This window comes from Impatiens glandulifera, chromosome 4, assembly GCF_907164915.1.
Source record: "Impatiens glandulifera chromosome 4, dImpGla2.1, whole genome shotgun sequence".
Lineage (NCBI taxonomy): Eukaryota > Viridiplantae > Streptophyta > Magnoliopsida > Ericales > Balsaminaceae > Impatiens > Impatiens glandulifera.
Window position 1 is genome coordinate 25,156,442 of NC_061865.1, and position 18,624 is coordinate 25,175,065.

The window sequence follows — 18,624 nt, forward strand, 5'->3', positions numbered from 1 at the left end:
AAAATATAAAATATAAATACATTATGATTTTTATTATTTACAATTATAGTTTTAAAAATATAAATACCTTAATTATCTAAAAGTATCGAATTATAATTGAAATGAATAATAATACGAAGAGGGTGATGGAACTCGAAATTAAATATACAATTGAAATATTTGGTAAGAGAGATGTGGAAATGTGAAAAATATATATAATAATAATAAATTGTTATTTTTGTTCATATAATTTATTTTAGAATATATTATTTTTTAATTTAAGTCATTTATTAAAATTTAAAATTATATATGAAAAAAAACTTATAAAACTTAATATATTAATATAATATATTTTTTTAATTTAAATCATTTATTAATTTTTATAATTAAATTAATAAATATATATAACATTATATTTATATATATATATATATAATATTAATTATTAAATAATATTAAAATATAAAAAAAATAAGCTAGATGTATAAGCTGAATCACACCTACCCAAACTTAACGATTAAATAAGTTAAGATCATATAAAACGTGTGAATAAGCTAGATAAGCGGGTGTCAATAAGCCGAATCAATCTAGCACTAATTTATAAATCAAAATATTAAAATAATTTCTATTTTAAATTATTATTATTTATTTTATTTATTTATATATATATATATATATGAATATCTTTTAAGTTTTTTTATAAAAAAAATATCATCATTTCTTTAAAATCATCGTCCATAATCATTATTTTCTCTCTTCATCCTTAGATTATTTAATAACCTGGAATGAATAAGGCCATAGTTAATTCACCATCTACAAATCATCAATTGATAACTCACAATATCCCATAAAAAATTATATCTAATAGAGAGAAAGAACATAAAGAAGTAATGACAAATATAGTTTTCAAATTTTATTTTGCTCACCTCGAAAATAAAAATCACTTCAATTTATTACATAGAAAACTGAATGACTGATTCAGTTCTATCCTTTTTTTATTTAATGCAAAATTTTCATAACACTTCTGCTCCATTTATTTGTTGAGAAATTTCTCCATTAGAATAAAGAAATAGAGAAATGAGCTTCTTCTCTTTTCTTCTCCACTCAGCTCAATATTCAGTAAATCCACTCTGGTGGCAAACATAGCTCTGGCGAAACATCTACATTTTCCTCAACACTTTTCTCTTGCACAGGCTGAGGAACATCATCCTTAATTACTTTGTAGACTAATCACAAAATAAATATATATTAGCTAAACCAACATAAAACACTTGCAAAACAAACAAAATACACGAGTATTAAATTTAAACAATAAAATAATTTAAATTATTCAATAAGTTTTAAAATTAAAGATTTTATCTTTACATACAAGTTTAAAGGTAGGTGGGCAAATTTTGATGTTTATTTCAAACCTAAATCATACTAAAAACCTTCAATGTGTAACCCACAAAGAAAATGAAAAAAAAAAAGTTAAAATAGACTAGGAATGAAGAATTAAAACATTTGCAAAAATGTTCCTAGTTTCTTTATTCATTTAAATAATTGTATATATAAATTATTCCTATGGAAGGGATACAATTTTTTTTCAGATAATATTATTATTGTCTATATATATTTAAATTAATCAATCTTTAATAACAAAAATAAATCTTTAATAACAAAAATATCTTTAATAACAAAAATAAATATAATTTTTTTTTAATTGAAAACATTCAAAAACAAGTCTCCACTTACTTGGTCGATTTCTAGCAGAAGCTGTTCCTCTGGCAGTCGGAATGAACACGCCAGTTCCGCCGCTTTTCCTGCGGGCACCAGCACCAGCACCACTCTCTTTCAGATTCATCGGTGCCCTAAATAGGTGTTCATTGTAGCCGCCAATCTGAAATTTTATTAAATAACTAGATCATCACACATTCACACGTCCTCAAAACAATACAAAACCCATATATAATAGATGAAAAAAAAAGTACCGGAACCGGAAATTGGACACGGTTCTGATGCGAGTAAGGAGCCTCCGGTCTGGTAGGAATTGTGAAACTTGACGGACGATTATTGGTCATCGGATCTTGACGAACGGGATAACCGAAACCCTGGCGAGTTTCGAAACGAGTTAGAGAAATGCGAATTGATCGATGAATCAAGAGAAGAGAAAGAAGATTTTACCTGTGGCTGTGGTGGAACTAGAGGCCTTGTGTTCATTGGCGATACGGCGACGTTTCGTTTCTGACGCTGGTCGAGTAAAGACTCGATGTCGGTGAATGGAGCAGGCCTCTTGTTGTAGAAAGGCTCCTCCTGAAGGATATCAGATAGAAGCCATAACTGTGCTTCTTTTACATTTTGAGGGAATTCCATTTCTGCAGAGAAGAGAAGTTGCAGGAGGGAGAGAGACTGTGACTGTGACTTGGACTTGTGACTTGTGACTGTGAGAGACTGTGTGACTGTGAGAGAGAGGGAAGGGGTTTTATCGGGCGGGTTTTACAAATACAAGAGCAGGCGCCAATTTATGGACGCAACTTTTCTTTTTATTCCTAATTAATTACATGTTAATAATAAATATATAATAATCTTATTCACAGATTTATAATAAAAAGCCTTTAACATAAATATTAACTCATAATTTGTTTAGTCTAACAATTAGTTATATATATTAATAGAGATATTAATATTACATACATAAATTAATAATATTATATGTGAGTATTATATAATTTATAATTAATAATGTCCTTAAAACATGAATTAGAATTTTAGTTTTAATTGACAGTTGTCTATAATTCAACTTTTTTATAAAATTAGTCAAAACATTTTTAATATTTCCTAATTTTCCTCTAATATACAGATTGACATTCAAATTGAATTTAAATGCACATAAATTAGTTATAACATTTTTATTTTTAATAGTTATTTAAAATGATTATATAATTTAAATTGGACCATTACAATTTACTTTGGCCTAATTTAAAACCAGTTATTTAATTTTATGAAGCAATTAGCTAATAATATTAAAAAAAATTATAATAACAGTCTACACTTTAAAATATGTCAAATCTTAAAGTAACCATTAAAAAGAAGAGTTTGAATACAAGGACATTTACATCTTTACTCTGGTTTGAATACAAACCAATTATTAATAAATATTCTTTATCTACACATCAATTATTAATAAAACTTCTTTATCTAGAAATCTGAATTAATAATATTAAAATAAATATTGCAATTAATTAGTTACTGTAAATAAAGAAAATAATAAAAAGACAGCTGAATGACAGCAAAATCCAATAGATAATTAAAACATATTTTTAAAACATAACCGTTAAAAAGGTAATCTTGAAAATTTGTACTTAAACTATAGGTGTATTTTTTTTTAAATGATCCATGCAATTATAATATATAGTCATTTAAGCACACATTCATAAAAACATTATATTTGTGAAAAAATATCACATAAATATTAATAATACAAAATTAATGTATGCGAAAATTTTCCAAAAGTGCACTGAGCCGATTTCCCACATACAACTTCAAATAATGTTAAGATGATAGCATTGTGAAGGATCCGCAATGGTCGTTCGAGATTGTTGAAGGTTCTACGATTTTTCTCCATCCAAATCACCTACTAAGAAATAATGGGGATATAACCTCATTGTTTTGGGCCCGCAAATCTGGTTGCCTCAATCTATGTTTCCCAACACACACCAATGATTGCCAGTACAACCCAATAAATATTAGTAAAACTCCAAAGAAAACTCCAAATACTAGCGACATTCTTACAATATGAAAAGAGATCAGGGATTGTCTTCACATATTAAGACACACACGATATCGACTAACTAAGATAAGATCATTGCGCATACATCTATCATCAGTTAAAATACCATTGTGGATCGCATTCCATCCGAAAAAAGATTTCTTAGTGGGAATTCTAGTCTCCCATAATTTCTCTCAGCACAACTTAGTTGAAACAACTTTATCAAAGAAATGATAACAATGGCCCACATCAAACTTATACAGTTTTTTCCATCGCATTGTGTCATGGTTCAACAGAGACATCTATTTGTTGTCTACTAATTAATGATAACAATCTATTATGCGAAGAAATTTTCTCAAATTATAACCTCATTTTATAGATGATACGATGTGCAAAACTTTGAGGGCGATGGTCATACATATTATTGGTTGTGGTATCTCTAAAATTATTAATAAAGGCCCAACACGAGGACGAGAACAACAAAACTCTTACGATAATTTTTCCACATGAGTGATATGTTACTCTATATTCTACATCCTACAGGACGATTGAATTTTTGTAAACCAACTAGACCAATTAAATCCATATCTGTTAGGAATATATATATATATATATATATATAGAGAGAGCCAGAATTTTATTATTCATTGAGACATTCTCTTCTTTATAAAAATTTAATTTTGTTAAATGAGTCATCTTTATACTAAACTTGTTTTAAATATTAAATAAAATCTTTGTTATTTTAGATCACTTATGTAGAGCTATCTTGTAGCGGGTTTGGGTTGACAGGGTAATGGGTTCAACGATTCTAACCTAAATTTGACATATTTAATATGTCGGGTAAAAATTTCTAAAACTCAACAAAAGAAACTTGTAAACGGGTTATCGGGTCTATTTTGGGTCATGTCAGGTCAACCCGATTTTGACATGTTTATTAATTAGATTAAATAGGTTAACCTGATTTTGACCCGAACAAAAAGATACCTGACTCTAACCTAACCTGATTTTTTCGTGTTCGGCCTGGGTCGTGTATTCGTGTCGTGTCCAAAATTGCTGGCACTATTTGTGGATGGTCTTAATGAATTCATATTTTGATCTAATTATTCTTATAAATAATTTTGATTTACATTTTTTTTATTTTTCTTTAAAGTTGTTTATTAAATTTGACTTAATCATATTAAATATGTTATTATTACTGTAAATAAATTTAACTTAAAACTTATTGTATGAATAAAAGTACAGTAAAGGGAAACAAACTACAGATCAAGGTACCAAATTATTGGAGGGACGTTTCATTAAATTTCAAAATCACAACCAAACACATAATTAGTTGGAAATAAAAAATAACAAAATGAAAACCCTAATTTTATACACTTTTTATTTCTCTCTCACCCACAAAGAGGTGTTCTTTTCTCTATATATATAAAGAGATCTCTGGCCTTCTGTTATCTCTTCCCCTGTTCAACGTATCCTGGAGCTCCGGCAACAGAAAATAACCTCAGCATCTGGATCTAAACAAAACACAAATCAAGAAACAAATTATAAAACATTTGAATCGTAAACAGCACTTAATTAGGAATTCTCACCATGCATTCCAGGACGGTTTCTTCTCCTCCTTAATTAGCACTAGGTTTTTCAAGTTCTATATAAGCCATTGTAGACATAAACTTCTTTAGCAGAATACGGCTAGAGGTTGGAACTGGATCATTGAAAACTACGACAACTATGTTTATAGAGAAGAATACGGCTAGAGATTGGAACTGGGTCATTGAAAATCATGAGAGATCGGAAACTACAGAAGGATTAGGAGAAAATGGCAACTAGAGAAAGGAACTAGTTCATTCAAAGTTTTGAGAGATCTAAAACTACGATAGGATTAGGAGAAGAAGACTACGACAGAGACTACGACAGAACTAGGAGAGGAAGACGGCATGATTAGAAGAAGAAGACGACTCGAGATCGGAGTTGGTTCATTGATTTGAGATGAGAAACTATTATAAGAAGGCGAAGGCGGCGGCCAGACGAAAAAGAAAGATAATTAGGGTAGAATGACATTGAAGCTAACCTTTGGGCCTGTGTCCATTTTATATATAAATCATAAGTATAAAATATATAATTTTATCCTAAAGTTTTAAAATTTTACAATTGTATCTCTGAGTTTTTTAATTAGTCAATATTAAACACAATCTTATAATAACCAAACAAAATTAATTAATCAATATTAAACTTAATCGTATAATAAAACAAAAAAAAAAAATATAAATATAATCTTTATAATTGATGTAGAATTCTGTTAAAATAATAAGTACTATTAATATATACAAAATAAATTGCCTAAATTATATTGTACAATTTGTGTCAAATTGATTGTATTCAATAAATAAATAAAATAATTTAATGTTCAAAAAATGAAGATTATAAATATCACACAAACATAAATTTCATCAAATTTTGTTTGAATAATAGTCTCATATAAAAAAAAAATTAACAACAAATTAAAGAAAAACTATAAATACAATCAAAATTTTAACAATCCCCTAATAAACCTTAGAATTTGATAAATACAAAATGGAAAAATACGAGAATGTCAGTAAACTTTAAGTTACATATATTTATACATCTTTTTTTTCTTTTTTTCTTGTAGGCCATATTTTGTGTGGCAATCTTTGGATTAAATTTTTTTTTAATTTAATTCATATAAATGTGTGTTTTAAAAGGTACTAACACCAATGTGGGACAAATGTTTTCATTGATAATAACACAAAGTATTATTGTATATATTATAATAAATAAAAGAATAATATATTGATAGAGAAATATGTTTAGTTGCGTAACTTAACATAACAAGAAAATGTCTTATTTATATATGCTTAGTTGGTGCTCAATTTGATTTTTTTAGGATTTAAAATTAAGAAACGCGTTTTTTTTAATATTATTTTTCTAATAATCTGAAGAATAAATATCTTCAAAATAAATTTATAAAATAAATTAATAAAGAAAACTTGACTTGTAAAATTTTGTAGGACTAATTATAATAATGTTTACATAAAAAAAATCAATAAATGTTATAATTGTGTATATCATAACTACAATGAAAATAGTTATTTCACTATATGTCTTTATACAATATTTTTTATCGTAGGAAATTATAATAAAAATAATTAAATCCACTAAAGATGTAAATGTAAATTGTACTAATGTGTCATGAAAGACTTTGCGTCTTCAAGAATATGTTCAAACTTGAATGTGCAACTATATAAGTGAAAATCTTCTAACGAAATTATGATTGATAGATTAAATAATATACTCTATATTCATAAAATTTTGACATATGTCAAAAAAAAAATATTTTTTTAATATGTAATCGTTTACACGAAGACATAATAGTACAAATATATTTTGTTACTAGTTAGCCAAGTAAACAATATTCTTCACAAAAGAATGTTTAAATGATAAGTATATATGAATGACTATGCTTATTAGAAGATATTTCAAGATTGTCTAAAAGAAAGTTTTTAATTATTGTGAAAATAATTTGAAATTGTACAAGTTTAGAATCAATGACAAGTCTTGACATACATGTCTTAGACATAATGTCATTAAACAATATACTCTAATATAGTTATCACATTTGACTATGTTAATCAAATATAAAATTGTGGATCCACTAACCAAATTATTAAATAGAGAGTTAGTTTAAGAGTCTTTAAAGATATGAGCCTACTATAAGCTAGTATGAAGAAAAACACAACTTATACATACTAGAGATCCGAAGAACTAGGTTCAATGGATAACCTAATTCTACTGACTTGGAAGTTTATTGCTGATGATTAATCCTATAACGAAACAATATATATTTTGATGAGGATAAGCATATTGCTTTTAATGATTCTTTGTGAGCAAAGAGATTATTTATATCAGGGAAAAGTGGGGCCGCATTGAAATAATTGTACGGCTCAATTCTAAACTCTTTCACAGAACCAAACGCGTGTTCCATGGAAAAAACATACACAACCATGAGAGCTTGACATGTATCAAGAAGAATTCTAAATGAAAGTGTGTAATCGTTTACACAAATGATAAAATAGTTCAAGGACATCGAGTCTACTAATTGGCTAGTAAAGTTATATATAATTTCGTAAGGAATATTCAAACGATTATACTTACCTATCCTATGTAGGATTCAACTATTGAACCTTTTATCGGGACAATCTTTCAATTTCCATTAATGTGGGAAATTGTTGGAATTTTAAACTAATTCCATTAATTAAATGTAAATGAGAATTTGGATAAATAAATTAAATGTAATTTAATACAAATAAATATAAATTCATTCCAAATTCAAATGTGAATTTTGGTGAAATTTAATGCCAATGGATAAGATCGAATGTCAAGAGTCTAGAAATGTCAAGAGTCTAGGAATGAAATCCACTGGTTGAATTATCAACTGTTTCGTTTGATTGATAAATGAATTTATTGTGATGGTTTAATTTCCAGTTTTATATATATATATATATATATATATCATGTTCGACTCTTCATATATCTCATATCTCTTCTTCACTTATTCATTATCTCTCTAGAATTCGAAAGATTTTTTCTTTGTTTTCTTGAGTGTTTTCGAGTTTTACACTCAATCAAGTGTTATTTGAATTCTTGACTTGTCGTATTTCCATTGAACTTAAAACCCGGTGATCGATTCAGGTACTTTGACAAGTTCGCTGCATATTAATTTCAGTACTGAATCACTATTAGATTCGTTGTATCCTGAGAGAGAGTCATATGCGATAAAACACAAGGGAGACAATGAAACTATTTTAAGGGAAATATGATAAAAACATGTTTCAAATCAACATTGTATTATAGTGATTTCATTTTTTATAACATTATATTTAATTAATTTATTTGTAACATCATTTATATATATATATATTATTTCATAACAATAGTTCATTTATTTTTACGACAGGGTTATAAAAAGAAGAAGGCGGCCAAAGGAAAAAAAAGATTATTATTATTACTATAAAATGTTGAAACGATGAATCTAAACGTGTTAAATATGAATCATTATCCAATAATATACCATACTAACTGAAATTAAAAAAAATAAAATTGGTTATCTAAACTTTTAATTATTTTATTTATTACATTATTTTAATTTATTGTTTTTAATATACAATATAATCTTAACTTAATTATATTAATTGTTATAATTTCTTGTTTATAAAATAATAATTACTCTTTGAAAACTCAATAACTATTTTTTTTTATGAGAGAAACCAAGCACCTTGACAGTTTTAACTAACTTCATTAATCTTGAGCATTTGCCTAAAAAAAATCATGTTGCTGATATTTTACAAAGGCACTTAATATAACACAATTTCAGACACTTAGATCGAATCTTTATCTTCAAAAGGTTCATGGGAGTATTAAGATAAGTATTTATTTATTAATATGTTTCAATATGACTTAATATTTATAAGTTATATTTTAAATAACAAATTAGTTTAATTTGAATATATAATGATTTTTTAATTATAGTATATCCTATATGAAAGCATAGGTATAAAACCCTTTTATAACATATTAAGGCAAATTAAAGCATTTACTTACCATCAATAAGATTTCTAAAATTCTCTCCAACTATTTTCTCTAGTTCATTCAATTTCTTGTTCTTTATTTATTTAGTTTTTTTTTTCTCTAAATTTTACAAACAGTTATAAAGCGGATATTGTAGGGATTTTTAAAAACAGTTAATATTAAACCATTTATATCAACAGCATTAAAAACGCTGATATTGTAGGGATTTTAAAGCGGTTTATATTGAGCCCCTCTATATCAACCAATTTAAAAATCGTTAATATGTTTTTTAGAAAACAACTTAACGTCATTTCATCAAAAACCCAAAATTGGGAGAAATGGTCAATGATCAAAGCTAGGTAAATTCTAACTTCGATTAAATGAATCAAACGACTCCAAAGTATCTGATTAAAATGAAACAAAAAACAGAGATTACAGAAACAAATAACTAAAGCATACAAATCCTACTACATAACATTCTTATTCAATTATCCAATATCATTTCATCTGCTTTCAGATCCCAATCTAATGCTCTCGCAGCCCCACTGTTGGAATTAAACTAATTTAATTAATTAAATGAAAATAATATTTGAGCAAATGAAATTCACACCAAATTCAAATGTAAATTAATTTTAAAATTTAATCCAAATGAAATTCATAGAAAATTCAAATGTGAATTAAGGTGAAATTAATTTAAATGAAATTCACAATAAATTCAATTTAAATTAAGGTGAAATTAAATCCAAATAAAAATAAATATATTAATTGTTATAATTAACATTAATGTCTTGAATGAAGCAAATAACAAATGTTGTTAATTATAATTGTAACTACAAAATACTTATTTTTGGATGTAACTTGCAAGGATAATGAAAAGGTAAGCAAGGATAACCATTGGATTAAAGAATTGATTAATAGTTTTAGAGTTTAATTTTAGAATTATAAATATCCCTTCACCTTGTATTCCTCTCCACACATCATCATATCATATTTCACTCTATAATTTTCAAGTTTTTCCTTATCTTTGTGAGTGTTCTTCGAGCTTCTTGACTCGACCATTTCTGTGCGAAACCCGGTGATTGTGATTTAGGTACTTTTGTCTAGTTCATTGTTGTAGTGGTTTTCTGTGCTAAATCATTACGGATTCTGTTGTACCCTAGAAAGAAGCCACCGACGACGTTCTTCAGCACAAATGAGAGACGGTAAAACTGTTTTAAAAGAACTATAATTTCACAGGTCTCGTAGCAAACAAGAATATTTTTTTTCATGTATTTGTTCTATTATCATTGTATTGTATTCATATAATATTTACGTGTAATTGTTACGAGGTAAGATTATGTTGGGTTGAAATTTTTAATTGATTTAAAAATAACTTAACAATTTGATTGAATGATTGATGAAATAATTTTTGGATAAAACTAAGTTCAATAATTGTTAGTCATATCAAATATATAAATATATATTTAGATATCAACATCTTAAGTGGTGTAGTGGTAAGAATGCCCGCCTGTCATATAGGCGACCTGAGTTCGAATCTCACCAGGTGCTGAATTAATAATTAGATTTTTGTTAATTTGCAGGCATAACTGAAATTAAAAGAGTCTACTAGATGCAAGGAGTTAGACGTGGAGTCTAGTAAGAGAAAGTATCAGATGGGGGCGTCTAATGGACGGCTAAGATGATCAGATAGGCATCTGAAGGCAGATGCTCTTCCTGGCAGCAGAGTATTCCAGGCAGCTGACAGTAGAGCTCAACAAATGAATAACCGCCACGTATGCCATAATTCAAATTGCATGTACTGCTCAAAGAGTCTAATAGATGCAAGGAGTTAGACGTGGAGTCTTGTAAGAGAAAGTATCAGATGAAAAACGTCTAATAGACTGATCAAATGGGGGCGTCTAATGGACGGCTAAGATGATCAGATAGGCATCTGAAGGCAGATGCTCTTCCTGGAAGCTGGCAGTAGAGTATTCCAGGCAGCTGACAGTAGAGATCAACAAATGAATAACCGCCACGTATGCCATAATTCAAATTGCATGTACTGCATTGTACTACCACGATCTCAATAATCTTTTTCTGATGTACTACCCAGTACCTCATGAATAGTACATCCAACGAAAAGATGACATGTGTCCAAAAGAAGGATTTGACCGTTGAAGCTTTTCAAGAATAAATTGCTGTCTAAGACAACAGAAAAATCACTGGCTGAAAAATACAAGAAACAGAGAGATAGCTGCTTCATTCATTTTTCTTTTAAGAAAGTTCCTGAAATCAAACATCTCACTTATCATCTAGCTGTGAATACATTGTATTACATACTGTCTTTTCTGTGATAAAACTTCTGTGTTGTAAGTTGAACAAAGGTTGTTTTGTTCAACAGAGAGTTAGCTAGATTAGTGAACTGTATTTGATTCAAAGAAGTATAGTGAATCCTTCTGGTGGTTGGAAGAAGGGGTGTCGTAGGAGAGTTTGCTCCGAACATCCATAAACAACTTCTTATGTTCTTTACTTTCTGTCATTCTTCTTTCATTGGTTCAAAGATTCAAATCTGACGAATATTTTCGCACTTGAATCTGTTTCAAGAGTTCGAAGGATTTGCGAAGAATAGAAAGAGATATTAATCCCTAACAGGATTTCTATCAAACAGTTTTTGGTAAGCCTTCTTCCTTAGCCAGACCCCCGTCTTTAACGATAAAGCCAATCCTATCAATTTGTATCAGAGCCTCGTTTTCTATTCTCAAGCTTCTAAAGAATCTGAATCATGTCTATGGCGGTCATCAACAATGTTCCTATGTTCTCAGAGGAAAACTATGTTGTGTGGAAGGAAAGAATCCACGCTCAACTAACTTCAATAGATGATGACATGTGGTTTGTCATCACCGACGGTCCGATAAAGATCGAGATGACTAGATCTGAATGGACCAATGAAGATAAAAGAAAGAACAACCTCGACAGCATAGCAAAAGACATCCTCTATAAGACATTGGATGACAACATGGTATACAAGATCATTACATGTCCCACTGCCAAAGATATTTGGGAGAAGCTGACTAAACTGTGTGAGGGCAACGAGCAAACAAAAGAAAACAGACTCCTGGTTGCCACTCAACAGTTTGATAACTTCAAGATGTGTCCTGGAGAGACGATGACTGAGTTCGATGAGAGATTCAGTAAGGTTATCACTTCTCTATCCACTCTGGGCAAGACTTACATCAACAGAGAGGTTACGATCAAAGTCATGCGTGCTTTGCCCAGAGAGTGGGATATTAAGACGATGGTGATGAGGGAGTCTAAAGACCTCAATAAGATGGAGCTTTTTGACTTGCTGGCCGATCTAAAAGCCTATGAGTTCGAGTTGAACTATAGAAATGAAGAGAAGCGCCCCACATCCACAATCATAACAAAGGCATTGGTGACTGTTGAGGAGCCATCTACTGCCACTGCTGTGAAGTCTACTGCTATGCAGATTAACAGCAATGCCATGGCTCTTTTCATGAAGAAAATCTGCAAATTCATGAAGAAGAGACACTTCAAGGAAGGAAACAACAAGCTGAAGCGTAATGAGAAAAAGAAAGATGAGAAAAAGAACAAGAAAGAGTTGAAGACTCTCATGGCAGCTGAAAACAAAGCCAAGTGGGCCGACAGCGATTCAGATGATTCATCATCCAACGTCAGTGATGATGAAGAGGCAACTTGCTTCATGGAAAAAGAAGAAGTTGACTGTGAGGTATTTGATTTCTCCTCTGAAAATTTTTAAAGAGATGAGTTAATTACTGCACTCAATTACGTGGTCATTGAGTACAAGAAACTGTCAAACTCTTTTGATGAACTAAATTTGAAAAACAAATTTGACAGCTCTTCTTCATCTCAAAACAATGATTCTGAAGTTTTTGAAAACAAAATGGCTGAGCTCTCATCTGAGAATGAGAAGCTCAAGGAAAATGTTCAAACTCTGTTTTCTGAAAACCAACGTTTGACATATGTGGTCGGTTCCTGGACGAAGTCTGGAGATGCAGTCAGACAACAGATAAGTATGCTGAGGTCTACCGGATGCAAATCCGGTTTAGGATTTGATGGCAATGACTCAGACAAGTCTTGTGAAAAGTTAAATCCAGAAACTGATAAGTTTAAGTCTATAAACTTTGTCAAAGGGAGCTTAACTGAGAATAGAACTGATCCAAGCTGTGATGAGTTAACCTTAAATGATGAGATTACTTATGTTCCGCCAACTGTTAGCTGGCTGAAACATAAGATGGAAGCAGCCAGTAAGTCTGGCATATTAAAACTTGAAAGGAAGTCAAGGAGTTTTAGACAAAAACCATCCTCTAAGATTAACAGTTCAGCTGCTAGCAGAAAGACGTCTGCTAAGCATAAATCATACGCACCGATCACAAAGCAACATGGGAAATCCATAAAAATAATCAAAGTATGAATTCCCAAAGGACTAATAAGCCATGGACCCAAAGAAAATTGGGAACCATATTTATTGTCTTTGAATGCAGGTAAAACAGGAAAGCATCTTGGAAGAGCCAGACGGCATCTGAACAGCCGACTACTCGGACATAGCATATGACAATCAACAGCCTGAAGTGGCTGACATCTTCTCAAAGCCACTTCTCGAGTCTAAGTTTTCTTACCTTAGAAATATTTTTAGGATTGTTAGATTATGATAATACCTAGATTATGTTTAAATAATGAATTCAACTAGTTTTGATAATTTAATTTAAATAATCAAAAAGGGGGAAATTGTTGGTTGAAATTTTTAATGAATTTAACAGGTTTTGATAATTTAATTTAAATAATCAAAAAGGGAGAAATTGTTGGGTTGAAATTTTTAATTGATTTAAAAATAACTTAACAATTTGATTTGATGATTGATGAAATAGTTTTTGGATAAAACTAAGTTCAATAATTGTTAGTCATATCAAATATATAAATATATATTTAGATATCAACATCTTAAGTGGTGTAGTGGTAAGCATGCCCGCTTGTCATACAGGTGACCTGGTTCGAATCTCACCAGGTGCAGAATTAATAATTAGATTTTAGACTGATTTTATGAAAGAGTCTTATAGATGCAAGGAGTTAGACGTGCAGTCTAGAAAGAGAAAGTTAGTTAGACGTGCAGTCTAGAAAGAGAAAGTTAGTTAGACGTGCAGTCTAGAAAGAGAAAGTTAGACATGGAGTCTAACTAGTGTGGTTAGACGTGGGGGTCTAATATCAGATGAAAAATGTCTAATAGACTGATCAGATGGGGGCGTCTAATGGACGGTTAAGATGATCAAATAGGCATCTGAAGGCAGATGCTCTTCTTGGCAATCAGATGGGGGCGTCTAATGGACGGTTAAGATGATCAAATAGGCATCTAAAGGCAGATTCTCTTCTTGGCAGCTGACTGCAGAGTATTCTAGGCAGCTGACAGCAGAGCTCAACAAATAAATAACCGCCACGTATGCCATAATTCAAATTGTATGTACAGCATTGTACTACCACGATCTCAAGAATCTTTTTCTGATGTACTACCCAGTACCTCATGGATAGTACATCCAACGGAAAGATGACATGTGTCCAAAAGAAGGATTTGACCGTTGAAGCTTTTCAAGAATAAATTGCTGCCTAAGACAACGGAAAATCTCTGGGTGAAAAATACAAGAAACAAAGAGAGAGTTGCTTCATTCATTTTTCTTTTAAAAAAGTTCCTGAAATCAAACATCTCACTTATCATCTAGCGTTGAATACATTGTATTACATACTGTCTTTTCTGTGAGAAAACTTCAGTGTTGTAAGTTGAACAAGTTGTTTTGTTCAACAGAGAGTTAGCTAGATTAGTGAACTGTATTTGATTCAAAGAAGTATAGTGAATCCTTCTGGTGGTTGGAAGAAGGGGTAACGTAGGAGAATTTTCTCCGAACATCCATAAACAACTTCTTGTGTTCTTTACTTTCTGTCATTCTTCTTTCATTGGTTCAAAGCTTCAAATCCGACGAACATTTCCGCACTTGAATCTGTTTCAAGAGTTCGAAGGATTTGCGAAGAATAGAAAGAAATATTAATCAATAACATGATTTCTATCAAATAGTTTTTCATAAGCCTTCATCCTTAGCCAGACCCCCGTCTCTAACGATAAAGCCGATCCTATCATATTACCAACCACTTGTATGGTTCTAGGCTTCATTATTAGTGATTGAACTGTTGCATAAAAATCGTATATATTGATGTGTTCATTATCAACAATTTTTAAAGCGGTAGAAATAGAGAGATTCAATATTAACCGTTTTAAAATTCTTTAATATAGATGGGTCAATATCAACATTTTTAAAACGATTAATATTATTCCCTCTATATAAATTGCTTGAATAACCATTAATATTAACGATTTTTAAAACGGTTAATATTGAAATGATCAATTTTTAACCATTAAGTTCCAATTTTTTCAGCAATTCTTCTTTGAGTTGCGCATCTTCTTGTAATTTTCAATTACTTTTGTTATACAAATGTTTTCTCATTGTTTCATTTACAATAACGATTTCTTCCTTGTTTATATGTGGTAGGTTCAAGTCAAATTGTTTCATCTCCATATTTTTTTTCTTGGAAAGAAACTTGGGGCTTTGGTGGTAGGTTCAAGTCAAATTGATTCATTTATGTACAATTAATTTTTTCTTGGAGAATGACTTCTTTTATTGGTGATAGGTTCAAATCAAATTGTTGCATCTCTACAACTTCAGTTTTTATTTGGAGACTAAGTTTTTTTGTTGATGGTAAATCAAGTTAAATTGTTTCTTCTTCGTATATTTATTTTTGTATTGGAGAGTGAATTCCCTCCTTCTAACTAATAAATCTATAATATGAATCTATTCTCGACTATATTCATCTTTGGGGGAGTATAAAGATGATCGGAGGGGAAGTATAAAGATGATCGGAGTCATCCTTTTGTTAAAGTATTTTCTAAGAAAATGACTCATAGTCGAGAATAGATTCAGCGTAAAAAAAAAACTGAAAAAAAATAATTAAGACAGAAAAATATAAAATAAATCTTATTTTCTATAATCAAAATCATTCCAACATAGAAATAGACAAAATATATATAAAATTTAAATCTTAAAAAATAGAAATTATGACATACAACCGAGAAGGCGCCAAGAAATATATGGATTCCATTTCTTTTAAGTATTATTAATTAATATATATATGTATATTTTTCTTATTTTCTCTATTCATAATAAAGGATTATAATATATATATATATATTTCTTATTTTCTCTGATCATGATAAAGGATTATAAAATAGAAAAGAAAGCTTCAAAATAAAAAACGAGGACATTAGACAACGGTGCGTCTAGATATCAGAACGAAGGGTTTTTACTTCAAACAAAACTCACTCATTTATTTTTTGGAATTTAAAACGTGGCCACCACAAGGTGTTAAACACATAATCTGCAAACACACTTAACTAGCGCAGAACTTGTCGTTTGACGGGCTCGAATCCAAGATCTTTCAAGAAAGCTGAGAATATCAACATCTTGTTACCGCTAAACTAGAAGAGGGATATTTTACTATTCTTTTTTTTTGGGAAAATAACTTAGTGCAATTTCATTAAAAAAACTCAAAAGAGTGAAAAAAATACAAAAGTTTAAGATCAGATCTAGACAATTTCTAATTTGACAATGAAACAATAATTGAATTACAGACAACAACAAACTTAATTTGTTGTCCCATTTATCCCCTCTTCTAGCCTAGCGGCAATAAGAGGTGGATATCAACCCTTAGTTCCTGGGTTCGAGCTAGTCAGACGACAAGTTATGCGCCTGATTAAATGGTTAAGTGTGTTTACGGGCTACATACTTAATCTATTGTGCTATTTTTTTATCCCCTCTTCTAGTTTAGCGGCAATTAGAGGTGAATACTAACCTTAGGTTTCTGGGTTCGCACCCGTCTGGCAATAAATTATGCGCTTGGTTAAATGGTTAAATATATTTACGGGCTACATACTTAATCCATTGTCCCATTTTTATCCACTCCTCTAGCCTAACGGCAACAATAGGTGGATATTAACCCTAAGGTCCTGGGTTCGAGCCCGTCAAGCGGCAAGTTCTACGCCTAGTTAAATAAGTAAGTAGTTCTGCGCTACTTACTTAATCTGTTGTCATATTTTTATCCCCTCTTCTAGCCTAGCGGCAAAAAGAGGTGGATACTCACCCTAAGGTCCAGTTCGTGTTGCGTCTGATTAAATGGTTAAGTGTGTTTGCGAGCTACCTACTTAATCCGTTGTCCCATTATTTACCATTCTTACTTTTAACATAAAAGAGCTCTTTATAAAGACTTATTATATAAGTGATATAACTAAATATATATATATATTTGTGTTTTAAAATATTATATTAATAATTAGGACATTTAATAAAAATAAATATTTTTATTATTATCAAACAATTATTTTTTAAATCATTTAAATTGTCAACTAAAATAAATTAATAATTTATTATTTTAAAATATAAATTATTAAGATTTCTTTCATTTGACCTAAAATAAATATTAGATTAATATAAAACAAAAGATTTCCTAATTGTTTCTAAAGAAAAAGAAACTTATAGATGGCCTTGACTAATTAGTTCATATGGTCAATTAATTCAATGTATTTTTTAACGTTTCGTGAGGTTGAGCTCTTTGTACATCATAATAATAAATTTTTCTATTTCAAATATATATATATATATATAATTTGAATTTTCTAGGTTGAAAAGTTAATTTGAATATATATATGAGAGTAAATTGATATTTTGGTCGGATCGTGGGTTCACCGTCCATAAACTGGAAACGGTTAAAAATAAAATTAAAAATGTTATATGTATGTTTCGAAATTACAACATAATAAAAACAAATAAAATCTTTTAACAACTAAGCTAATAAGATTAATTTTTTTTGGGAAAATGACTTAACGTTATTTCATTAAAATTCTCAAAAACGGGGAAAAAACAAAATGAGTTTTTGTATTTTCCTAGACAATCCTAAGAAAATTAAGTTCGTTACGGTCTAAAAAGAAATGAATTATAAACAATTATTGGAATTACAAACAAATTTAAATTGCGTTTATCTCGCTAAAAAAACATCTTTGGTGACTTCCTCATATGATACCTTCTAGTTCCTATAGAGGTTCCAATTCTGTTCGTTTTTTGGGGCTCTTCTCCACGTCTGAATGTTCGCGCTATAGTCAGTTAAAATATCATCCCTGATCTGCTCTAGACTTCTTCGATTCCTTGAGAATTCCCTCGCGTTTCCCTCTCGCTGATGTTGTAAACTGTTAGGTCGAATCCGCATTT

The 18,624-nt window shown here is 29.9% G+C and overlaps 1 protein-coding gene across 1 annotated transcript; it reads right to left on the minus strand.

The window, feature by feature from the left end:
• Positions 1-1,095: 1,095 nt before the first annotated feature.
• LOC124934982 lies at positions 1,096-2,347 on the minus strand. Its single transcript, XM_047475456.1, has 4 exons — positions 2,143-2,347; positions 1,950-2,069; positions 1,714-1,858; positions 1,096-1,205 (listed from the first exon to the last, which is right to left on the minus strand). The coding sequence occupies exons 1-4, from the start codon at positions 2,329-2,331 to the stop codon at positions 1,096-1,098; spliced, it is 564 nt and encodes a 187-aa protein (XP_047331412.1). The 5' UTR covers positions 2,332-2,347.
• Positions 2,348-18,624: the final 16,277 nt, after the last annotated feature.

What these genes read in the sequence shown, in the direction of transcription:
- LOC124934982 (XM_047475456.1), bottom strand. Translation starts at nt 2,331, where the DNA reads ATGGAATTCCCTCAAAATGTAAAAGAAGCACAGTTATGGCTTCTATCT. An exon ending in TAGTTCCACCACAGCCACAG is followed by an intron (nt 2,070 to 2,142) that starts GTAAAATCTTCT and finishes GAAACTCGCCAG; the next exon opens with GGTTTCGGTTATCCCGTTCG. An exon ending in GTGTCCAATTTCCGGTTCCG is followed by an intron (nt 1,859 to 1,949) that starts GTACTTTTTTTT and finishes ATAAAATTTCAG; the next exon opens with ATTGGCGGCTACAATGAACA.